The sequence below is a fragment of the Rana temporaria genome, chromosome 1 (assembly GCF_905171775.1).
Source record: "Rana temporaria chromosome 1, aRanTem1.1, whole genome shotgun sequence".
NCBI lineage: Eukaryota > Metazoa > Chordata > Amphibia > Anura > Ranidae > Rana > Rana temporaria.
This window is the reverse complement of record NC_053489.1, coordinates 686,784,135-686,809,949: the sequence shown is the minus strand read 5'-3', so window position 1 is coordinate 686,809,949 and position 25,815 is coordinate 686,784,135. Positions and strand designations below refer to the sequence as shown.

The window sequence follows — 25,815 nt, the reverse complement described above, 5'->3', positions numbered from 1 at the left end:
TGTCGAATCTTTTCTCTCTATGTCGAATCTTTTCTCTCTATGTCGAATCTTTTCACTCTGTCGACTCTTCTTCATGTCTCTATAATGTCGAATCTTTTCTCTCTATGTCGAATCTTTTCACTCTGTCGACCCTTCTTCATGTCTCTATAATGTCGAATCTTTTCTCTCTATGTCGAATCTTTTCTCTCTATGTCGAATCTTTTCTCTCTATGTCGAATCTTTTCACTCTGTCGACTCTTCTTCATGTCTCTATAATGTCGAATATTTTCTCTTTATGTAGAATAATATTGGACTAATAGAGTTAAGGTTAGGCACATTCGACCGCAACGAAAACGAAAATAAAGCATTTGTTTATGTCGGATCTTTCGTTTTTGTTTGTTTAAACGATAACGAAAATACCTAAAAAAATTCGGACGGAAGCGAATGCACATGTCTAGTTATTGGTTTAAGCCGACTGTGATTGTCTATTGTTGTGACTTAGATGAAGATCAGATCACATTTTATGACCAATTTGTGCAGAAATCCATCTCATTCCAAAAGGGTTCACATACTTTTTCTTGCAACTGTACATGTTAGGTTCTTGACAATCGGCATGGAATTAGGTGGAAGCACCGTAGAATTGCTGCCTTGCAGGTGTCAGCAGCTATGGGATCCGAGCCGGCATAAAGGAAGCCTGATTTGACAGCTGTCAAAAAGCCGCCAGTGCATCGATTGTGAACCTGACTTGCATGCTTTGGCCAATCATAGCGCGCTCTGCTGTGAGAGCCATGATTGGCCAAAGGCAAAGTCCACACCCCACACTATTACATAGCAGCCTTACATAGTGTAATGAATGAAGAGCAGCAAAAGGAAAAAAAAATAATTTAAAACGACTATCCCCGCAATATAGATAAAAATCATTGAAAAAAAATGCCCTTCGAGTCTGGTATGGATATTAAAGCGGAGGTTCACCCGTACATAACACATTTCCCCCTTAGATGGATGCTCGTTTTCTCTAGGGGAATCGGCTAGTTGTTTTAAAATATGTGCAGTACTTACCGTTTACGAGATGCATCTTCTCCGCCGCTTCCGGGTATGGGCTGCGGGACTGGGCGTTCCTATTTTGATTGACAGTCTTCCGAGAGGCTTCCGACGGTCGCATCCATCGCGTCACGATTTTCCGAAAGAAGCCGAATGTCAGTGCGCAGGCGCAGTATAGAGCCGCACTGACGTTCGGCTTCTTTCGGCTACTAGTGACGCGATGGATGCGACTGTCGGAAGCCTCTCGGAAGACTGTCAATCAAGAAGGAACGCCCGCTCCCGAAGACCCATACCCGGAAGCGACGGAGAAGATGCATCTCGAAAACGGGTAAGTACGGCTCATATTTTAATACAAATAGCTGATTCTCCTAGACAAAACGAGCATGAAGCTAAGGGGACAAGATAAAAAAATATATAATTGGGTGAACTCCCGCTTTAAGGGGAACCCCTCTGCAAAATAAAAAAAACAGTAAATGTACCCATTCACATGGGGGGGGGGCGGGAACTGGGGCCCCCTTGTTCAAGGGGCCTTCCAGATTCTGATAAGCCCCCCACTCACAGACCACCACAACCACCAGGCAATGGTTGTGGGGAAGAAGCCCTTGTCCTCATCAACATGGGGACAAGGTGTTTTGGGGGGACCCGAAAACACCCTCCCCATGTTGAGGGCATGTGGCCTGGTACGGTTCCAGGGGGGGGGGGGAGCGATCTCTCTCATTCCCCCATTTTCCTGTGGCCTGCCAGGTTGTGTGCTTGGATAAGGGTCTGCCATAACCCCAGTATCTTCTTCTTGAGCGGCCAGTCTGCTTTCATATAAAAGCGGTCTCTGCGGCGGATTTGCACCGACAATACTTTTATTGGGGGTTGTCTGTGCCGCTTACCGGAGCCTCCGGTTTGCGACGGAGACAATTGCATCTGCTCCCCTGGATCCAGCGTGAGGGGAAGATGGCCCCCACTCGGCTCCATAGCATTGGAGGGCGGAAGCAACGTCAAACGTCACTTCTGCCCAATGTTCTTTAAGGGGTTTTCTTATTTTTTTATTGCATTTTAGTGTAAATATGAGATGTGACGTCTTTTTGACCCCCCAGATCTCATATATAAGAGGACCTGTCATGCTTTTTTCTTTATTACAAGGGATGTTTACATTCCTTGTAATAGGAATAAAAAGTGACCTGTTTTTTTCTTTTTTTAAAAGGACAGTGTCAAAATAAAAATAAATGAAAAGTTAAATAAATAAGATTTTTTTTTTTTTATTAAAGCGCCCCGTCTCGCCGAGCTTGTGTACAGAAGCGTACACATACGTAAGTCGCTCCCGCATATGAAAATAAAACCACACATGTGAGGTATCGGCACGATTGGTAGAGCGAGAGCAATTCTAGCCCTGGACCTCCTCTGTAACTCAAAACTGGTAACCTGTAGAAATTCTTAAACATCACCTATGGATATTTTTAGGTGTAAAAGTTTGTCGCCATTCCACGGGCGTGTGCAATTATGAAGTGTGACATGCTGGGCATAAGTTTACTTGGCGTAACATTATCTTTCACAATATAAAAAAAAAAAATTGGGCTAACTTTACTATTGTCTTATTTTTTTAATTAAAAAAAAATTTTCCCCAAAAAAAGTGCGCCTCCAAGATCGCTGCGCAAATACGGTGTGACAGAAAGTAGTGCAACGACCGCCGATTTATTCTCTAGGGTGTTTGAAAAAAAATATATATATAATGTTTGGGGGTTCTAAGTAATTTTCTATCGAAAAAATAATATTTTAACTTGTAAAGACACCGAGTCTGAAATGTAGGCCTGGCCTTAAAGGAGTACTCCAGAGCAATTTTTTTTCATAAAATTAGCAACATCTTGTAAAAGTATATAACAATGTAATTCACCTGCATTATCATATCTGCCGCAATCCCCGACTTCTCAGAAACCGGAAGTTCGGCCAGTCATTCTGGGCTATGAATTTCGTACCCCAAACTTCTTTGTGCCGGCGCCATCTTGGTATCGAAACGTCACGCGAACGTCACGCTTCTGCAGCCTTCCCCGCTGTCTGCTCCGGCCTCCTGTGTCCGCCCCTGGCTCCTGTGGGTCACTCCCACACTTTGAATATTCATTTCTTCTTCGTTTGCACAGCCCTGATTCGCTGGGCTGTGCAAACTAGTCTGTAAGCCCCCAGCCTATCATCGGCGTCCGCGCCTGCGCACTGATCTCACATAGCAAGAGCTCCGTGCTGCCACAGGACACCATGATTGGTGCAGGGTTTGGAGAGGCGGGATATGATAATTTTAGGGGCGGATGGCATGGCAGGGGAGGCAGGGAGGGGTGTGTTTATTGAAATGAATGGGGAGGGGAGATACTAGGATAGAGGAGGGGAGAGACTTGGGTAGGGGAGGGGGGATGAGGAGAGAGGCACTGAGAGACCGGAAAAACAAGCAAGGGAGCTTGGGGGATGACGATTTTTACGTCATCCTCCATGGCTCCATAACCCGGAAGTGGCAGAAATTCAGGACGAGGTAGCAGAGGAATGGCTGGGCCGATTTAGGAAAGAAAGACATCGACTGAAAGGTAAAGCCTAAGGGAACATTATAGTGTAAAAAAGAAATGCATTATACAACTCCTTTAAGTGGTTACAATCACTTTAATTGTATTCTGTTTGTAATTATGTAATTAATATATTTTTTTCCACTTTACAGATCAGAAGGGGAAACCAAATCTGTCAATGCAAGGAAGAGAAAAGTAAAGGAGACGCTTTCATCCTTAGGCATGAGTGTTAGAGAGGTAAAGATTCTTTAGTATTTGTCTTATAATCTTGATGCTGAACAACCAAAAACAGGCGTGTGAATGGACCAAGTGACCTTCGTAGAAGTCAGCTTTCCCTTCAGCTTCATGCACCCCTGTATGTTAGCCTGTGTGTCCATGCACACATACTATAGGCTTTTAGCAGCGTTTAGTGGCAGGGGCTTCTAGAGGCAGGGGAAAAAACACTGCCAGTGCGTCTAGGACGGAGCAGCAATCATTTATCCTGGAAAATAAAATGAAATAATGGCCAAAAACTTTTCTTCTGTAAAAGCTCCTAAAAGCTTGTGTAGCACCCTCTAGTGTGTGCTAGAAGTAGTGTAGGAGTAGGTAAATTCTAGCTTTCTCAGAGATAAGTCTGAGGCCCCGTACATACGGCCGAGAAACTCGACGGGCAAAACACATCGTTTTGCTCGTCGAGTTCCTTGTTCGGCTGTCAGAAAACTCGTCGAGACAAATGTTCCCATTGCCCAACGAGGAAATAGAGAACATGTTCTCTTTTTGGCTCGACGAGTTTCCCGACGGGTTTCTCGGCGAAAAGTGTACACACGACTGGTTTTCTCAGCAGAATACGTCTCCCATCGAGTTTCTTGCTGAATTCTGCCGAGAAAACCAGTCGTGTGTACAGGGCCTGAGCCATGGAACCTGGGTCAGGGTTCAGAGACGTTCAGGGCTGGGTGACTGACATGGAAATATGTGCTAATAAATCACCCTTTCAACACATTTCAATCTAATGTTATAATGCATCTTACCTATCACTCTATTTCCCTCATATCCCCAAGTTAACAGACATCACCACAGCTTACGTGCTTGCATCCTCCGTACCATGCTCTTCTGGCCTCTACCCAGCACAGCACTTGGTTTTTATTCTAACACAACAAAAGCAATGACAAGCAGCCAATCACTTACTCCATGGGAAATGACATCACAGGAAATTACCTCACAGTATATGAATGTCTACACAGGAAAATCCTTCCAACAGGATGTGTTTATACAACAACCAATGAATAATGGCTAGGGGAGTCTTATGGGTGTGTCTGGGCAGGGACAGCGTGTATGTATGTTTTCCTGTCCCCTGTACCTGAAAACTAGACAAAGGAAGCTGCATGGCTTTCAAACATGGACGTTCTCCCTGACCATTAGGGATGAGCCGAACACCCCCCTGTTCAGTTCGCACCAGAACCTGTGAACAGACCAAAAGTTTGTGTGAACTTTAGAACCCCGTTAAAGTCTATGGGACTCGAACGTTTGAAATCTAAAGTGCTAATTTTAAAGGCTAATATGCAAGTTATTGTCCTAAAAAGTGTTTGGGGATCCGGGTCCTGCCCCAGGGGACATGTATCAATGCAAAAAAAAGATTTAAAAACTGCAGTTTTTTGGGAGCAGTGAATTTAATAATGCTAAAAGTGAAACAATAAAAGTGAAATATTACTTTAAATTTCGCACCTGTGGGGGTGTAAAGTCAGCATGTGAAAAGCGCATGTTTCCCGTACATAGAACTGTCCCTGCACAAAGTGTAATTTCTGAAAGAAAAAAAGTCATTAAAACCGGACTCACGGCTATAATGAATTGTCGGCTCTGGCAATTCATAGGGAATTCATTCATTAAAAAAATAAAATAAAAAGCGTGGGGTTCCCCCCAAATTCAATTACCAGGCCCTTCAGGTCTGGTATGGATATTAAGAGGAACTCCACCCCAAATTTTTTTTTAAAAATGGCGTGGAGTTCCCCCAAAAATCCACACCAGACCCCTTATCCGAGCACGTTAACCTGGCCGGCCGCAGAAAAGAGGGGGGGACAGAGTGCGTTCCCCCCCCTCTCCTGAACCGTACCAGGCCACATGCCCTCAACATGGGGAGGATGTCCCCATGTTGATGGGGACAAGGGCCTCATCCCCACAACCCTGGCCGGTGGTTGTGGGGGTCTGCGGGCGAGGGGCTTATCATAATCTGGAAGACCCCTTTAACAAAGGGGACCCCCAGATCCTGCCCCCCTTATGTGAATTGGTAATGGGGTACATTGTACCCATACTATTTCATAAAGGAAGTGTAAATAATTGTAAAAAAACACACAGACACCGTAGAAAAAATTCCTTTATTAATAAAAAAAAAGAAAAAAATCCAGCGGTGGTAATCCACTTTCGATCCCCGCTCCAACGTTGTCGGTATCCAGCGACGGGTGATCTCCTCTCCAGTCCAGCGATGAGAAGATCGTCCGGGATTCAGAGCGCAGCATAGGAGACAGCCCGGCGAATGACACGGCTGGAGCTAGTGACATTTCTTTTATAGGTGAGGCGGGGCCACCCGTCACGTGACCCCGCTCCCTCTGACGCAAGGGGGAAGCCTGGGCTTCCCCAGTGACGTAGCAGAGGCTGCGTCAGAGGGGGCGGGGTCACATGACGGGTGGCCCCGCCTCACCAATATAAGAAATGTCAATAGCTCCAGCAGCGTCATTCGCCAGGCTGTCCTTGGTGGAGAAAAAAGTAAATTAAAGAAATAGAGAAGTGGGGGGGTGGGGGATAGTCTAAGTGAAGACTGCAGTATCTAGATAAGAGGGTTACTTTTAGTAGCAGAAATTGACCAAAAAGCTTGATTTAGAAATATATCAAAGTGAAATTTATTTAGCACAGATTGGTGCAATTTGACAAATAATCAGATAAAAAATCTAATTAGTATTTGAGAGTTCCTGTACACATAAAACAAGACTTACAAGACTCACTGGACTACAAATAACGGCGCCCGTCTACGCGCGCTGAAGGTTCACACATCAGTGACATGCATCATAAATTGGTTGCAATTTTTGGATGCCCCGATCGTGGATCGTCGGGACTATAACCAGGATGGTTATATGTGGGGAACGATAAATCTCACCACATGTAAAATACTGAAGTATCTAATTGATGCTTTACCTGGTGGGTGAACCTGTGACTAGGGGGATGGGGGGAGGTGGGAGGTGTGGAGTATGTTGTATGTTGTCAGAGCTCAAAATAATTTTAGAACGTTTTTTTCAAAAGGAAGTGTGTATATGCATTAAATGTATATACAAATTCGGTGGAAGTCCATAGATAATGTGGATCCAAAATTTAGTAGGTTTAATACTAAGTAGTTATTGAAAATTCTGACTGTATTAGTACCATGCTAAAAGGTAATAGCGATACTTTGTTGGTATAGTTAATTCGAATAACGTCAATATTGATTAATCAATCAAAGAATTTCCATAGATGTTGCTAGAAGTTATCGTTGGAATCAATTTGAAAATGAATTTCAAGTAATTCTATAGTGTTTATAGTATGATTTTATGACAACAATGGATCATGCTCTCGGCACCATGAGGGACTGCTGACCATAGTCTGTATTAGGGTTCCAGTATGATAGTGTTGCTTGCTATGTATTCTTTCATTTGTTACCTTGACTTAAATACAGTTGCATCTTTGATCATCCGATCGAATATAGGTAAAATTACCGACCTGTATTTGTTGTGTGTTCGTCTTATTGGTAACGGCGTCTATGGCTGTGTAGTAGCAAGTTTATCAGCTGTGTTCAGTTGGTCCGTATGATCACTATGGACCTTGATGGGCTGGTTGCCGTGATTCGCACAGCTGTTTTTTCCTCCCTTCTTCCGCAATCCCCTCCCTTTAGTCAAGGGGGGCTGCTCGAGGAGCGCTGGGTAGCGTGTAAGTCTTGGTGCTGACTTACAAACAGTCTTATTGGCACTGGGCGCCTCCTCTGCTCAACAGCCTGTAGGCTGTAGTTCGATGGAGCAGTTCCTCCGATCTCCCTTCGGTCAGCTGAGCGCCGGTGTAGACGTAGCGGGCGTCGGGTTGTGACGTCGACGCGTTTCGCCGTGCTTAGTGGCGTAGCTTCTTCCTGGACGTACTGCACAGATAGTCGGTGGATGTTATATATTGTTGTCTTGATTGGTGTCAATCGAAAATAACGATCGTTCTAGGAGTTATGTCAGAAATTAACTCAATGTAATACACCAGTGTAGAGGAACTTGTGATTTAAATGAAGTAAGCCCTGATTTGATTTTGTACTACCGTGGAAGTTTACGCCTTGGTTAAAGCAGCAAGACAAAACTTTAAAAATATATATTGTATGTTGAAACATTAGTAATGTAGCAGAAAAACGAAAACAAAAATTAGAGGTAAAAAATTAGAGGTAAAAAATGAATAGTAACATTGTTAGTTGTAAGACTTAAATAGGTATCTCTATGTTATCAAAGGTAATTTTCGTATGAGTATGTATTGATATCAAGGAATACAGTAGGGGATTTACAGAAAGGACAGTCAACATAGACTAAGGTGGTGCATTTGTATAAACAATATTTTAGAAGGAGGTAAGGGGTGAAAGAACTATTATTATGTTGTTTGTGGAGGAAGAAAAATTATTATTATATCAGCTGAATTAATAAATGACCAATTAATTTATTCGCTTGCATTGATTTAGTCATATAATTTTAATTTTAAGTATTAAGATGTCATATAGTAGATGAGCTAAGGATTCAAGAAAATCTGTAGATTTAGCTCTGTATTTAAGCCGGCCGGCGTGAGCGATTGTAAGCGATAAATCCAGAGTTTTTCTTTTTGTAACAATATTTTGTCAAAATCGCCACGTCGACTCGACAGTTTTAGATGATAAATTCCTTTTACTGTTAGTCCACGCGAGTCTCGGTTATGAAATTGAGCAAAGTGTTTTGCTAGGGGCTTTTCTGGGGTTTTTACTTTCTCATTTATCTCCCTCAAGTGCTCGCCAATTCGTACCTTTAGGGGGCGTTTCGTTTTCCCGATGTAGATTTTTTTACACGGGCATGTGATCATGTAGATCACGCGTTCCGTAAGGCAATTGATTAGATCCTGGATCTCAAAGGATTTCCGTCCCGTAGAGTCCGTGAATCTGGACGTGCGGTCGACGTATGGACAGATATGGCACTTGGTGCAAGGGAACATGCCGTGGGAGCGGGGATAGTTTGTAAGCCATGTGGGATCAGGGGCCCGTATATATTCTGATCTAATCAGTCTGTCACCGATGTTTGGTGCTCTACGTGCCACTAGTTTTGGTTTGTCAGTCACTATTTGTGCTAGTGGTGGGGCATTGGTTAGTATGCCCCAATGTTTTTCGAGGACTGTTTTGACTTCCTCCCACTGTGTTCCAAAGGGAGTAATAATTCGTAGGGGTTCTGTAAAGTTTTGGGATATTTTATCTGATGATTCACTCTTAGTTGTAAGTAATTCTTTACGTTCCCTTTTTGCTGCTTTTTTACGGGCATTTTTTATTTGTCTGTGTGAATATCCACGTTCTCTAAAGCGATTGTAGAGATCCTGGCTTTCGCGACGATAGTCGCTTAATTTAGAGCAATTGCGCTTAATGCGCAAGAATTGCCCTATTGGGATGCCGTTTTTAAGCGAGGCAGGATGGTGGCTTGTGGCGTGGAGCAGCGTGTTCGCCGCAGTATCCTTGCGGTAGGTGCTGGTGTTAATTTGTCCTTCCTCCAATCTGATTTTCAAATCGAGGAACGACAATTCATGTGTGTGCGAAGTGTAAGTCAAACGTATATTACGTTGATTGTCGTTCAGTTCGCACATGAACTGCTGAAGCTGCTCAGTGTTACCCTGCCATAGCATAAGTACGTCGTCGATGTACCGCCACCATGTAAGTACATGGCGGCGGTACATCAGCGACGTGTAAACGTCCTCCGCCTCCCAGAGTCCCAAGTGCAAGCAGGCGTAGGCTGGTGCCCACGCTGCGCCCATGGATGTACCTCTTATTTGGCAGTAGTACGTGCTCATGAATTGAAAGTTGTTATTGTTCAGAGCGAATTCCAGCATCTCAATGATGAACTCATTTTGAGGGCCTGCCATTGGGAAGTTATCGTCCAGGAAGGTCTGTACCGCCATGGTTCCTAATTCGTGCGGTATCGATGTATATAGTGATTCCACATCGATACTGACAAGGAGAGTGTTTGGTGGTATTAGTTCAGCACTGAGATCCTGGAGCTTTGCTAGTACATGCTGTGTATCTTGGACGAATGATGGTAGCTTATTGACCATCTCTTTGAGAAGTCCATCAAGGTATTTACCTGTGCACTCCAGGGGTCCCTGACAGGCGGAGACGATAGGTCTACCTGGTGGTTCTTTAAGATCCTTGTGGATCTTTGGTATAATGTAGAATGTTGGTATATTATAATTTAGTACACATAGATAGTTGTATTCCTTATTAGTGAGCAGACCTTCGTTTCTAGCTAGTAACAATTTATAGTTTAAATTGGAGACGACTAGAGGCAGTGGATTGCTATCCAGTTTCTTGTAGGTTGAAGTGTCACTCAGTAGTCGCTTTGCCTCACGTTCGTATTGTTTTTGGGTTAGAATTACCACGTTACCGCCTTTGTCACTATTTTTTATGACTATATTTTTATTAGACTCTAACTCGTGTAGAGCCCGTCTTTCATTGGCGGTAAGGTTATCACTAGATTTTTTGCTCCAGTCTATTTTCACCAGGTCGCTCTGTACCATGTCCAGGAACATCTGGAGCCATCGGTTTTTTGATAATGTTGGCATTCGTAGGGATCGAATCGTCAAATTAGGCCGTCTAATCAATTGGGATGGTTCATCATCTGATGACTGGTTCTCATCTAGTAATGAGTTTAGCATATCAAGTGCACGTTGGTCATCGGGAGGTATTAATTCTGGTTTTTCAGATGAAATATTCTCTTTCGAGAATATGAACTCGTCCATATTTGTTGCTGGCGAGAAAGTCATTCCTTTCTGTAGGAGTTTCAGGTGGTCTGGGGATAAGTCAAAGTCAGTTAAATTGACAACCTTGAGATCGTTAGCGATCGTCAGTGGTTGTATAGCACGTTTAGTATTTAGTTCTTCTGGCTCCTCGTGTGTGTACGTTCGTAATTGCCCCTGGTTTGTTGTGATTTTTTGGGGGGCTGTTTTGATTTTTGGGGTAGGGCGGACTGATCCTCTAGGGGTTCCCCCTGTTGGTCTAAAAAAATGACCGATTTTATAGCTCCCTCATCTGTATCACTCGATGGTTTTCCTCGTCGTTGTCGCGATTGTGAGCGTGTTTGGCGATTCACAGATCTGCCACGTGTGCGATGTTTGGTGAGATCAAAGATCTCTCCCTTTTCGAAATCCGCTATATCGCGTTTGAATTTACTCTGTTTAGTGATTTTCAAGTTTAGTTGAATTTTTTCTATATCTTTTTTTAGTTGTTCGTTTTGTTTAGTAAATTCTTCCTCGTCCTTAAGTTCATCTAGTTCTTGGGCGCTAATTTTGATTTGTTGTTGAATATTAGTCAACTGTTGTTTTTCCTCCTCAACTATTAATTCCATGACCGCTAGTCCATGTTTTATACAAAGATCTTTCCATTTCGGAAGGAAACTGTCCGTATGTAGGTGTTCTGCTGGTATAGTTTTATCCCGCAGACCCCTAGGGACTATTTTGTGTGAAATATATGTCTCCAATGAGGATACGTCCCATTTTCTGTTCAGGTGTTTGATTAGGAGTTTTTTATGCTCTTTAAATTTGTTTTTAATTTCTTCGTTTTGGTCAAGTGTCTGCGGGGTATCACTATTGAAAGCAGATTGTATCTCTCTATCTATGTCCTCACCTAAGGTGAAGGCCATATCAAGTGTGTAGAATTTGTTTGGTAGTACTAGTTGGGCTGTTCAAAGTATTTAGTTATGTGACCTTGCTGGAAATGACCATAGTGGTCAGGTACTCATATCAAAATGTTATTTTAAGGGAAAAGGGTAAAGGGAAAATGCAAGTTGTGTCACTTGTTGGATAGGTGTCATTAATTGAGTACACCTATAGGGGGTCATCCGTCAATGGGCGGTGCTGGTACTGTAACCGTATTGAGCATAAATGGTGGAGACAGGCGGCCGGCGATGCTGCGCTCTGGATCCCGAACGATCTTCTCATCGCTGGACCGGAGAGGAGATCACCCGTCGCTGGATACCGACAACGTTGGAGCAGGGAGCCGGGACCGAGAGTGGATTACCACCGCTGGATTTTTTTTTAATAAAGGACTTTTTTCCACGGTGTGTGTGTGTGTTTTTTTTACAACTATTTACACTTCCTTTGTGAAATGGTAGGGGTACTTGGAACCCCAATACCAATTCACATAGGGGGGGCCAGGATCTAGGGGTCCCCTTTGTTAAAGGGGTCTTCCAGATTCTGATAAGCCCCCTGCCCGCAGACCCCCGCAGACCCACACAACCACCGGGCAAGGGTTGTGGGGATGAGGCCCTTGTCCCCTTCAACATGTTGAGGGCATGTGGCCTGGTACGGTTCAGGAGGGGGGGCACATTCTGTCCCCCCCTCTTTTCTGCAGCCGGCCAGATTACGTGCTCGGATAAGGGGGTCTGGTGTGGATTTTTGGGGGAACTCCACGTAATTTTTTTTTAAATTGACGGCGGGGTTCCCCTTAATATCCACACCAGACCTGAAGGGCCTGGTAATTGAATTTGGGGGAACCCCACGCTTTATTTTTATTTTTTTATGAATGAATTCTCTCTGAATTGCCAGAGCCGGCAATTCATTATAGCCGCAAGTCAGTTTTAAATGACTTTTTTTCCCTCAGAAATGACACTTTGTGCAGAGACAGTTCTAAGTGCGGGTAAAATGCGCTATTTCACATGCTAACACCCCCCCCCCCCAGGTAGGAAATTTAAAGGAATATTTCACTTTTTATTGTTTCACGTTAAGCATTATTAAATTCACTGCTCCCGAAAAAACGGCAGTTTTTAAAACTTTTTTCGCATTGATACATGTCCCCTGGGACAGGACCCGGGTCCCCAAACACTTTTTAGGACAATAACTTGCATATTAGCCTTTAAAATTAGCACTTTAGATTTCTCCCATAGACTTTAACAGGGTGTTCCGCGGCTTTTCGAATTTGCCGCGAACACCCCAAATTGTTCGCCGAACAGGCAATGTTCGAGTCGAACATGAGTTCGACTCGAACTCGAAGCTCATGCCTACTCGCCATACCAATTCAAAAGCTCCCGTGTTTACCGCTGTTGTGAATCCTTATTCTGTGCTGTTCAGAGAACAACGCATACACGGATTATATTACCGTTCCTGTGGATAGGAGATTATCTGTAGGGGCACACCATGGCAGCCCCAAAAAGGGTGACACGAACGTACATCTGTCTATAACCGATAATGTCTTTGCAGAGTGTACACATCCCCCAGACGATCGTTCTGTGCATTGCACAGGGGCCCTTTTGCTGGCGGACATATCCCCGCTCTGCAAACACCTCTCCCCAACCTTAGGAAGTTTTTCACTACCAGACGGGAGGCAACCAGCGTCAGTCTGCCCCAGTCAGCTCTTTAGAGTGGGCTGCAGGAGTACTAACACTGGGCGACACTATGACAATACATTAAATACATCTTCATAAAATTTCCACAACAGTGACTCATCCTGGTAGCCTTCTGGTATCTCCCCCTGGTCTAGAAGGTTAGAGAATCTTCTAGAATTAGTGGGTGGAGGTTAGAAGGAGCCGCTTTGAATATTTATGAGGCATCAACCAATCCCCTGTAATGGGCTGGCAGGGGGCAGAGCTTACCTCATAAATAGACATGAGCCATGCCAGCAGGAGCAGTCAGGTTGAAGATGTAGATACAGTCCTGAGGAGGCTGTTGTGGCCCTCAGGGGTGCCCCCCAGTCTGGGGGGTGTCCTGCCTTGGGTCAGGGCTCAGATGCTGGAAGGATCCTGCCATAAGACAGAGGAGGAAGACCTTCCTGGAGGCATGGGAGCAAGAGAGAGGACAGAGTGTATAGATCAGCACTGCTGGGGACTAACATTGGGGGAGACTGCTACATGTAGTCAGTCTCCCTGAAGACAGCGGTGTACTTAAGTCTTCATCCTTCCCTGGGAGATCTCCTGAGAGTCAGATGGTAGGGCTGGTGACGAGTCAGTTGTCAGGACTGGTGTGATAGTTAGCCTGGAGGGCTAGTGAAAGGGGCAGCTGCAGCCAGGTGGGTTGGCAGTGCCTGGAGAGGTGGTGCTGAGATCAGTAGCCACATAGGAGAAGTACAAGCTGTTTTCAGTATATCTTTGCTACACAACAAGGGGCTATGAGTTCCTGCCTGTAAAGGGCTATTCTAAAATCTGACTGGGAATATTCTACAACTGGAGTAAGCAAGTATGTGCAGGAGGCAAGTGAAGGAGACTGTATATAGGAAGATGTTCCTGAAGTTGTTGCTGAAGTTTTGGAGAAATCAAGTGGGCATTCCATAACTTCCCATCCCTATCCAAGTTATTAACCCTCAATAAATAATAAAAACAGTCACAGTGTCACAAGGGCCACGTACCTGAGGTGAAACCGAAGTAGTGGGGAGGCCTCCCTTGCACCTTGAGTCCTTGAAGCCTCTGGAGATGGAGACAGAGACTTGGTGGACACCGAGTGGCACGGGTGCCAGGGGTGCGGAGCACCGTGCAAGCCTTAGTCTAAGATCCGAGCCGAGGTCAAGTCTGCTCTGGCAACGAAGTACAGAAGGGTTAATCAGAAGAAGAATGGTTGAGATCCAAGCCGGGGTCGGTTCCAATCTGGCAGCTGAGTACAAAAGGGGCAAAGAAGTAGAATGGTCAAGGTACAAATCTGAGGTCAAAGGCAAGCAGCAGTCATGAGTAGTCAAATAGGTTTCCAGGTCACGAGTTCAGACAGATCACACACTAGCACAGGAACAAGGGGGGACTGAAGATAATCCAGCAATTTGGCAGTGTCTGGGCCGGGCTTCTATAGGGATGTTTGAGGTCACTTCCTGCGCACCTCCTGGACATTTTCCCGCCTTTTTTTTATCAGGCTGAGGTCACTTCCTGTGTGCCTCCTGGGCACTTTTCCTGCCTTTTTCTATCAGGTCTTCTGCAGAGGTGTGGGTTGGCATGGCATCTTTGGCGATGCTCAGTTGGCATGGACTTTTTCTTGCGCCATTGGTGCATGCGTAGTAAGCCCTGGACTCTTACACACAGTGGCCCAGATTCAGGTAGATCCGTGCAATATTTGCGTGGGCAAAGGGCAACGATTTTTGCTCTGCGCCCACGCAAATATTTTGATATGCCCGCGATTCACGGAGCAGTAGCTCCGTAAATTGCGCGGGCGATATGCTAAATAGCCGGGCGTAAGGCTGCCTAATGTAAATGATCCCGCCGGGGGCGGGAATCATTTAAATTAGGCGCGCTCCCGCGCCGAGCGAACAGCGCATGCTCCGTCGGGAAACTTTCCCGACGTGCATTGCGGCAAATGACGTCGCAAGGACGTCATTTGCTTCTAAGTGAACGTGAATGGCGTCCAGCGCCATTCACGAATCACTTACGTAAACGACGTGAAATTAAAATTTCACAAGCGGGAAGGGCGGCTATACTTTAGCATTGGCTGCCCCTGCTACAGCAGGAGCAACCTTGCGCTAAAGTCGCCGTACGGAAACTTCGTACCTTGCGTGCGCAGGGCCCGCGCAACTTTTGTGAATCGGTGGTAGTATGCAATTTGCATACTATACGCCGATCACAATGGCCGCACCCCCTAGCGGCCAACGCAAGAATGCAGCCTGAGATATGAAGGCATAAGGAGGCTTATGTCTGTCACATCCTAGGCTGCAGTCCGCGTAGCGATGTTCCTGAATCAGGGGCATTCGCTACGCGCGAGCAAAACAGCTATTGCGCCGCGCAACCAGGTTGCGTGGGCGCAATAGCTTCCTGAATCTGGCCCAGACTGTTCTGTCCTGACACATTTGCTGTGCAGGGTGGGGGAACCAAGTTCATCAGCGGTCCCTACAAGGGTGTGCTACATTTATAAAAGCTTTAAACACGTTTACAACCGTCTGGCATTTTTTAGAAGTCTCCACACAGATATTGGTTTATTCCGTACTTGTACCCCACATGATGCTGTGTTTTTATACATTTCTTAGCACTGTCCAATACATATTCCATCTGTAACATAACAGTGATGATCATTTGTTTTGTTGTTTCCTGAAGAATTGCGACCCTCCTGTAATCGCGGTCTTGGGATCGGGGGGTGGAGCCCGTGCCATGGTTGGATTAATGGGAACAATCTCGAAACTGGCCGAACTCAACCTTTTAGGTGCCGCTACATACATGGCTGGGATATCTGGATCAACATGGTATGTAGATTGTACCAATTTATACAGTAATGTGTTACCTGAATAATCACACAGCTATTGGGCCAGATTCACATAGCGCAGCGGATCTATAGATCCGCTCGATCTACGTGAATTAAGATCCGCTCCCGCAAGTTTAGGAGGCAAGTGGCTAATTCACAAACAACTTACCTCCAAACTTGCGACGGCGGATCCTAAATCCCCCGGCGGAATTCAAATTCCGCGGCTAGGGGAGTGTACTATTTAAATCAGGCGCGTTCCCGCGCATATTTAAATGCGCAGGTGCCGTCCGCGAAATTTCCCGGCGTGCCTTGCTCCCACTGACGTCGCTAGGACGTCAGTGGTTTCTACGCTTACGTAAACGACGTCAGTCCGTATTCGAGAACGACTTACGCAAACGACGTTAAAAAATTCAAATTTGATGCGGGAACGCCGGCTATAGTTAACATTGGCTGCCCTGATAAAAGAAGGGGTAAGTATACGACGGGTACGCCGCTACGGAAACGTCGTAAGAAGACTGCGTCGGGTCCGTGTACGTTCGTGAATTTGCGTAGCTCGCTGATTTACATATTATTTATCGTAAATCAGAGGGAACGCCCCCGGCGCCATTTTTAAATTGAAAAAAAGATCCGACAGTGTAACACAGTGTAACACTGTCGGATCTTAGCCCTATCTATGCGTATGTGATTCTATGAACCAGGCGCATAGATAGGACCAGTGTAAGTCAGAGATACGATGGGGGATCAGGAGATATCAGGAGATAATACACCGGAGTATCTCTTTGTGAATCTGGCCCATTGTGTTTAGCCACATTGCCCCCAGGACATTTTTTTTTTGATGTGTAAAATCATATTATTTTTTGCTAAAAAGTTAACTTTCAAACCATATATACTGTATATTTTTTTTTTCAAGATCCCTTGGAAAATAAAATAATGGCTGTCACAATTTTTTTTATGTCAAGCGATATTTGCGCAGCTGTTTATCAAATGCATATTTACACTAAGGGCCAGATTCTCGTAGTTTGGCGTAACTTTGTGCGGGCGTAACGTAACCTATTTACCGTACGCCTCCGCAACTTAGACGGGCAAGTGCTGTATTCTCAAAGCACTTGCTCCGTAAGTTGCGGCGGCGTAGCGTAAATAGGCCGGCGTAAGCCCGCCTAATTCAAATTTGGAACAGGGGGGGCGTGTTTTATGTAAATGTTCTGTGACCCGACGTGATTGACGTTTTTCGCGAACGGCGAATGCGCCGTCCGTGGAAATCTCCCAGTGTGCGTTGCTCCTAATACGCCGCAAGGACGTATTGGTTTTGACGTGAACGTAAATTACATCCAGCCCCATTCACGGACGAGTTACGCAAACGACAACGCGGGAACGACGGCCATACTTAACATTGGTACGCCGCACTTACGCCACCATATAGCAGGGGTAACTTTACACCAGGAAAAGCCTAACGTAAACGGCGTAACTGTACTGCATTGGCCGGGCGTACGTTCGTGAATTTGCGTATCTAGCTGATTTACACACCCCTAGCGGCCCCTAGCGGCCAGCGTAAATATGCAGTTACGATCCGACGGCGTAAGAGACTTGCGCCAGTCGGATCTTAGGGAAATCTATGCGTAACTGATTCTAAGAATCAGGCGCATAGATACGACCGGCCAGACTCAGAGATACAACGGCGTATCTCTTTTGAGAATCTGGGCCTAAAATACTTATTTTGCACGTAAACGCAATAATGGGGTTGCATCAAGTAAACAGTTATCAAACATGTCAAAACGTAAAATTGCACACAACTGCGAAATGGCAGAAAAACAAAGGTACCCAGAATTTATTTATTTTTAAGTTAAAGCTTTAAAAGCCTTTAAGGGTCTTCAGATTAGAGTTATTGTATTTATTGGCGTATAACACTCACTTTTTTACCCTGAAAATAGAGCGCAAACTGTGCCTGCGTGTTATATGCAGGTGGCTTTGGAAAGTTTTTTTTTTTCCTGAAACTTCCCTCTTAAAGTTAGGTTGCGTGTTATACGCCGATAAATACGGTAGCTATTAATACTGGGCCAGATTCAGGTAGAAGTGCGGCGGCGTAACGTATCGTAGATACATTACACCGACGCAAGTTATAATCGCTAGTGCCTGCTTCACAGAGCACTTGCAATGAAAACCTACGCCGGCGGCCTCTGGCGTAAGCCCGCGTAATTCACAGGGGCGTGTGCCATTTAAATTAGGCGCGCTTCCGCGCCGGACCTACTGCGCATGCTCCCTTTTGAATTACCTGCCGTGCTTTGCGCGTAGTGACGTTATTTTTTCGAACGGCGACGCGCGTAGGCGTAATTCCGTATTCCCGGACGGCTTACGCAAACGACGTGAATTTTTAAATTTCGACGCGGCAACGACGGCCATACTTTATACAGCACATACGATTGCTGTGTAAAGTTAAGGCACCCAAAACGACGACTAACTTTGCGACGGGAAACTAGACTAGCGGCGACATAGCGAACGCGAAAAACCGTCGCGGATCGCCGTAACTCCTAATTTGCATACCGGACGCTGGTTTACGACGCAAACTCCCCCCAGCAGCGGCCGCGGTACTGCATCCTAAGATCCGACAGTGTAAAACAATTACACCTGTCGGATCTTAGGGATATCTATGCGTAACTGATTCTATGAATCAGCCGCATAGATACTCTGAGAGATACTCCGGCGTATCTCCGCTGTGAATCTGGGCCACTATTCCTAGAATTAGGAATTCCTCTCATGTGTGGCACAGTTTTTGTTTACATATATGTGCAGAAGGGGGCGGGGGGGATTTAGGGGGTACTTTAATATATATTTTTTTTTTTACCCCCTTCCTGACCAGAGCACTTTTTACAATTCGGCACTGCGCCGCTTTAACTGACAATTGCGCGGTCGTGCGACGTGGCACCCAAACAAAATTGACGTCCTTTTTTTCCCACAAATAAAGCTTTCTTTTGGTGGTATTTGATCACCTCTGTTTTTTTTGCACTATAAACAAAAAAAAACTATTTAAGTATTTAAAAAAAAAATATTAAAATTTTTTTGCTATAATAAATATCCAAACAAAAATAAATATATTAATTTCCTCATCAGTTTATGCCAATATATATTCTTCTACATATTTTTGGTAAAAAAAACAATCACAATAAGCGTAGTATATTGATTGGTTTGCGCAAAAGTTATAGCGTCTACAAACTATAGGAAAGATTTATGGTGATCTGCAATTTTTAACGGTACTGCGACATTTCTGGTGGACAGATCGGACATATTATAGAGCGATCAGAGCTATAAATATGTACTGATTATTGTGTAAATGTCACTGGCAGGGAAGGGGTTAACACTAGGGGGTGATTAAGGCAGGGCTCAACAAATCCCGGGCGCCAGGTCGCCATGGCGACTAGAAATAGGGTCCTGGCGACTTGGCTTGGAAGGGGGGCAAAAAAAAATATATATATATTTTTTTTTTGGGAGCTGGTGCCATCTGGTGGTGAGCCGTTGGTATTACAAGTTATTACCACCAGATGTGTAAGCTGGCGCCATCTGGTGGTGGCCGATGGTATTACAAGTTAAACAGCAATTCTAATGTAATTTTTCACTATTTTCACTGCCATCTTCTTCCCTCTAATTAGAACCCCCAAACATTATATATATTTTTTATCCTAACACCCTGGAGAATAAAATGGCGATCATTGCAATACTTTTTGTCATGCCGTATTTGCGCAGCGGTCTTACAAGCGCACTTTTTTGGGAAAAAATTACACTTTTTTTAATTAAAAAATAAGACAACAGTAAAGTTATCCCCATTTTTTTTTAATATTATGAAAGATAATGTTACGCCGAGTAAATTCATACCCAACATGTCACGCTTCAAAATTGCGTCCGCTCGTGGAATGCCGACAAATCTTCATAGGCGACGTTTAAAAAAATCTACAGGTTGCATGTTTTGAGTTACAGAGGAGGTCTAGTGCTAGAATTATTGCTCTCGCTCTACCAATCGCGGCGATACCTCACATGTGTGGTCTGAACACCGTTTACATATGCGGGCGCTGCTCACGTATGTGTTTGCTTCTGCGCGCAAGCTCGTCGGGACAGGGTGCGTTTTCTGGCTCCTAACTTTTTTAGCTGGCTCCTAGATTCCAAGCAAATTTGTCAACCCCTGGATTAACAGGTTAACTGTGTTCCCTCAGTGTGTTCTAACTGTGTGGGGATGAGATTGACTAGGAGAGGAGTCATATCATTTTTCCTACTTAGTATGAACAAGCGATCTGTCTCCTCTCCCCTGTTTACACACACAAATCCCCTTGCTGGCACTTGTGCACACGATCGTGCGTGGCCGGCAGCGATTGTACCCGCCAGCCACGCGCATCAGGTCCCCCACCTCTGGTGGCCAAAAAGCAGAAGGACGTACCAGTACGGGATTTCACCCAGGAGAGCCATTCTGACACAGTGGGCCATATTCTTATACATCTAAGGCGGCGGAACGTATGTACTTTACGTTACTCCGCCGCAAGTTTAAGTGGCAAGTGCCGGATTCCCAAACCACTTACCTGTAAACTTGCGGCGGCGTCGCGTAAAGTCCACCCGCGCAAGCCATCCTAATTCAAATGATCCTGGCAGGGGGCGTGGATCATTTAAATTAGGCGCGCTCCCGCGCCGATCGTAATGCGCATGCTCCGTCGGGGTAAATTACCCGACGTGCATTGCGCTAAATGACGTCTCACGGACGTCATTTGTTTTGACTGTAACGTAAATGGCGTCCAGCGCCATTCACGGACGACTTACGCAAACGACGTTAAATTTTGAAATTTCGACGCGGGATCGACGGCCATACTTAACATTGAGTACGCCACCTAGGGGGCATCTTTATCTTTACGCCGCGTATCGCTTACGGAAACGACGTTAAAACACTACGGCGGGCAAGCGTACGTTAGAGAATCGGCGTGACAAGTCATTTGCATATTCTACGCTGACCGCCACCTAGCGGTCAGCGTAAATATTGCAGCCTAAGATGCAACGGCGCAAGCCGTCGTATTTTAGGCATGTTTAAGTGTATCTCAGTTTGAGAATACACTTAAACATAGGATCGGACTTACGTAGTCTTATCTGCTGATACGCCGGCGTAACTTGTTTAAGAATATGGCCCATGATTATATCTGTGTGAGCCGGTCGGGAACCGGTTAAAGATATTTATTTTATTTTTTAACCATTTAATTTTCTTATACATTTTTTTTTATCATTTAACTCACAAGGGGCTAACAAGTCCTCTATGTGTTAGCATAGGCAAGTGACAAGTCCTCTTTATGGAGACATCAGGGGTCTGTTTCACCCCCATTGTTCCTCCTGCCTTCACTGTAGCTGAACAAGTACAGACCAGGCTATATTACCTGATTTTCCTACTACAGTACAGTGACATGAAATCATCACCACTTCCAGCTTCATTACTCGCAGGGGAGATCAGGTAATGGAAGTTCCTCCATCTCCACCTCCTCCTTAACCACTTCCTTACTGGCCACTTAAACCCCCTTCCTGACCAGAGGACTTTTTGCGATTCGGCACTGCGTCCCTTTAACTGACAATTGCGCGGTCGTGCGACGTGGCTCCCAAACAAAATTAACGTCCTTTTTTCCCCACAAATAGAGCTTTCTTTTGGTGGTATTTGATCACCTCTGCGGTTTTTATTTTTTTGCGCTATAAACAAAAATAGAGCGACAATTTTGAAAAAAAAAAAAAAAAATGTTTTACTTGTTGCTATAATAAATAGCTCAATTTTTTTTTTACGTTTTTTTTTTTATCCTCATGCCGCGTACACACGGTCGTTTTATGTGATGAAAAAAAATGACGTTTTTAAAAATGTCACTTTAATTGACCGTGTGTGGGGGAAAACGTCGTTTTATGTCTTCTAAAAAATGACCAAAAAAAATTGAAGCATGCTTCAATTTATGTGTCGTTTTTCAAAACGTCAACTTTTACTTCACAGAAATTGACCGTGTGTAGCAAAAAACGTCGTTTAAAACAACGTTTTTTCATCCGCGCATGCCCAGAAGCTACTTATAAAGGGAGCTTCAATGGAAAAAGTGGTGAGAACGTAACCGCGCTTTGCTAGAACATTGTGAGAAAACGATGGTGTGTAGGCAACTTCGTCTTTGAAAATTGAAGTTTCAAAAACGTCGTTTTTTACTTCACAGAAAATGTCGTTTTTTTTCATCACATAAAGTGATGGTGTGTATGCGGCATCAGTCTAGGCCGATACGTATTCTACATATTTTTAGTAAAAAAAAAAAAAAAAAATCGCAATAAGCGACTGGTTTGCGCAAACGTTATAGCGCCTACAAAATAAGGGACAGAATTTTTTTTTTTTATTATTTTTTTTTTTTTATTATTTTTTTTTTTTTACTAGTAATGGCAGCGATCTGTGATTTTTACTGCGACTGCGACATTATGGCGGACACATCGGACACTTTTGACACATTTTTGGCGCCATTCACATTTATACTGCGATCAGTGCTATAAATATGCACTAATTACTGTATAAATGTGACTGGCAGGGAAGGGGTTAACACTAGGGGGTGAGGAAGGGGTTAAATGTGTATCCTAATTAGTGTTCTAACTGTGGGGGGAGGGGGGTGACTGGGGGAGGTGACCGATCTGTGTCTCTATGTACAAGGGACACAGATCCGTCTCCTCTCTCCCCTGACAGCACCGCTGTCTGCGAGAGCCGGGAATGAGAAATGATCTCATATGTAAACATATGAGATCATCTCTCATTGGCCGCACAGATCGCCTAGCAAACGGCCGCTCCGATTGGCCGTTCACGGCGATCTGTGACTGGCTGTGTCCAAGGGACACGGCCAGCACAGCAGTTCCCCGCTGCGCGCTCGGGAGCGCGCGCGGGGAACGAGCAAAGGGGCGGCCGTAAAAAGACGGCCTGTTAGAGATTGGGAGCCGCGCTGAGGCCGTACAAAGTCGTACCGCCGTCAGCTAGTGGTTAATGGATGATACATTTTTCAGTGGTCTTGGAGGAATGGGAGAACCAGCAATCCACCATGGGGCGGCGGTGAAGGAGGGCTGCCCTTCTGACCACTGTGAGGCCGCGTACACACGGTCGGTCAAAACCCGATGAAAACGGACTGAAGGACCTTTTCATCGGTCCAAACCGATCGTGTGTGGGCCCCATCAGTCAGTTAACCTTCGGTCAAAATTTTTTTTAGAACTAGCTTTAAAATTGAACCGATGGACGCCTAACCGATAGGTCAAAACCGATGGTTAGTACGCAAAAGCATCGGTTAAAAACCCGCGTGTGCTCAGAATCAAGTCGACGCATGCTCGGAAGCATTGAACTTCGTTTTTTTCAGCACGTCGTTGTGTTTTACGTCACCGCGTTCTGACACGATCGGTTTTTTAACCACTTAACGCCCGCCCACTGTATATATACGTCCTCTTTTTAAAGATGGATATCCCTGTAACGGCAGCAGCTGCTGCCACAACTGAGGTATCCATCTTTACAGTGGGCGGCCGTGTAAACGATAACGGCGGTCTCCGTGGTGGATTCGCCGCGAGATCGCCGTTATTGGTGGCAGGAGAGGGCCCCCCCCTCCCGCCGCTCTTCCGCGCCCTCCGCCGCTTACCGGAGCTGTCGGTAGCGGCGGAGGAGATCGGATGCTGCCAGCTCGTGTGTGAGGACTTGAGTGAGGGCAAGATGGCCCCCACCCGTCCTCATAGCTCTGCTGGGCGGAAGTGACGTCAAAACTTCAGTCCCGCCCAGCCTCTTAAAAGAGACAATTTTTTTGTTGTCATTTTTTTAAATGACAAATTTTCCTTTTTTTTTTTTGCTTTTAAGTCTAAATATGAGATGTGACGTCTTTTTGACCCCAGATCTCATATTTAAGAGGACCTGTCATGCTTTTTTTCTATTACAAGGGATGTTTACATTCCTTATAATAGGAATAAAAGTGATACATTTTTTTTTTTATTTCAGTGTAAAAAATAATAAAATCAATAAAAATAAATAAGAAAACAACAAAAATTTTTTTTAAAGCGCCCCGTCCCGACGAGCTCGCGCGCAGAAGCGAACGCACACGCGAGTAGCCCCGCATATGAAAACGGTATTCAAACCACACAAGTGAGGTATCGCCGCGATCATTAGAGCGAGAGCAATAATTCTAGCCCTAGAGCTACTCTGTAGCTCAAAAAATGCAACCTCTAGAATTTTTTAAACGTCGCCTATCGAGATTTTTAAGGGTAAAAGTTTGACGCCATGCCACGAGCGGGCGCAATTTTAAAGCGTGACATGTTGGGTATCATTTTACTCGGCGTAACATTATCTTTCACAATATATAAAAAAATTGGGCCAGATTTATTGTTGTCTTATTTTTTAATTCAAAAAAGTGCATTTTTTCCAAAAAAAGTGCGCTTGTAAGACCGCTGCGCAAATACGGTGTTACAAAATGTATTGCGATGACCGTCATTTTATTCTCTAGGGTGTTAGAAAAAAAATATATATAATGTTTGGGGGTTTTAAGTAATTTTCTAGCAAAAAAAACTGTTTTAGTCTCGTAAACACCGAATCTGAAAAACACCTTCTGTCCTTAACCACTTCCCGACCTCCTCATGTACATATACGTCAGCTGAATGGCACGGACAGGCACATGTACGTACCTGTACGTCCTCTGCTAGACGTGGGTGGGGGGTCCGATCGGGACCCCCCCCCCGGTACATGCGGAGGTCGGGTCCCCTCGGGGAGCGATCCGGGACGACAGCGCGGCTATTTGTTTTTAGCCGCTCCGTCGCGATCAGTCCCCGGAGCTGAAGAACGGGGAGAGCCGTATGTAAACACGGCTTTCCCGTGCTTCACTGTGGCGGCGCATCAATCGAGTGATCCCTTTATAGGGGAGATCCGATCGATGATGTCATTCCTACAGCCACACCCCCCTACACTAGTAAACACACACACAGTGATCCCTAAATGTTACAGCGTCCCCTGTGTTTAACTCCCAAACTGCAACTGTTTTTTTTTACAATAAAGAATGCAATTTTAATGCATTTTTTGCTGTGAAAATGACAATGGTCCCAAAAATGTGTCAAAATTGTCCGAAGTGTCTGCCATAATGTCGCAGTCATGAAAAAAATCGCTGATCGCCGACATTAGTAGTAAAAAAAAAAAAAATGCAAAAAAACTATCCCCTATTTTGTAAACGCTATCAATTTTGCGCAAACCAACCGATAAACGATTATTGCGTTTTTTTTTTACCAAAAATAGGTAGAAGAATACGTATCGGCCTAAACTGAGGAAAAAAAAAATTATATATGTTTTTGGGGGATATTTATTACAGCAAAAAGTAAAAAATATTGAATTTTTTTCAAAATTGTCGCTCTATTTTTGTTTATAGCGCAAAAAATCAAAACCGCAGAGGTGATCAAATACCACCAAAAGAAAGCTCTATTTGTGGGGAAAAAAGGACGCCAATTTTGTTTGGGAGCCACGTCGCACGACCGCGCAATTGTCTGTTAAAGCGACGCAGTCCCGAACTGTAAAAACACCTTGGGTCTTTAGGCAGCAATATGGTCCGGGGCTTAAGTGGTTAAGTGGTTAACTGATGGTGTGTAGGCGCATCAGACCATCAGTCAGCTTCGGACCGTTCTCATGGGATGGACCGATCGTGTGTACAGGGCTTAAAAGTGATTGGGAGGATGTAGAGCCACCTGGATCACTTTTACTAAACAGATGAACAGTGGCTAAAAATAAATAAATGTGAAGCCTCGTACACACGGCCGAGGAACTCGACGTGCCAAACACATCGAGTTCCTCGGCCAGTTCAGCACTGAAGCCGCCGAGGAGCTCGGCGGGACGAGAGCTCCCATAGAA

The 25,815-nt window shown here is 44.8% G+C and overlaps 1 protein-coding gene across 2 annotated transcripts in view; it reads left to right on the top strand.

Annotated features, from left to right (window-relative positions):
• LOC120924720 (cytosolic phospholipase A2 gamma-like) overlaps nucleotides 1–25,815 on the top strand; it is a 179,343-nt gene that overhangs the window by 78,519 nt on the left and 75,009 nt on the right. For both annotated transcript variants that reach the window (XM_040335736.1, XM_040335737.1), the window contains exons 3-4: nucleotides 3,707–3,791; nucleotides 15,797–15,942. In XM_040335736.1, the coding sequence (XP_040191670.1) occupies nucleotides 3,707–3,791; nucleotides 15,797–15,942 (231 nt within the window). The remainder of the gene's footprint in view (nucleotides 1–3,706; nucleotides 3,792–15,796; nucleotides 15,943–25,815) is intronic.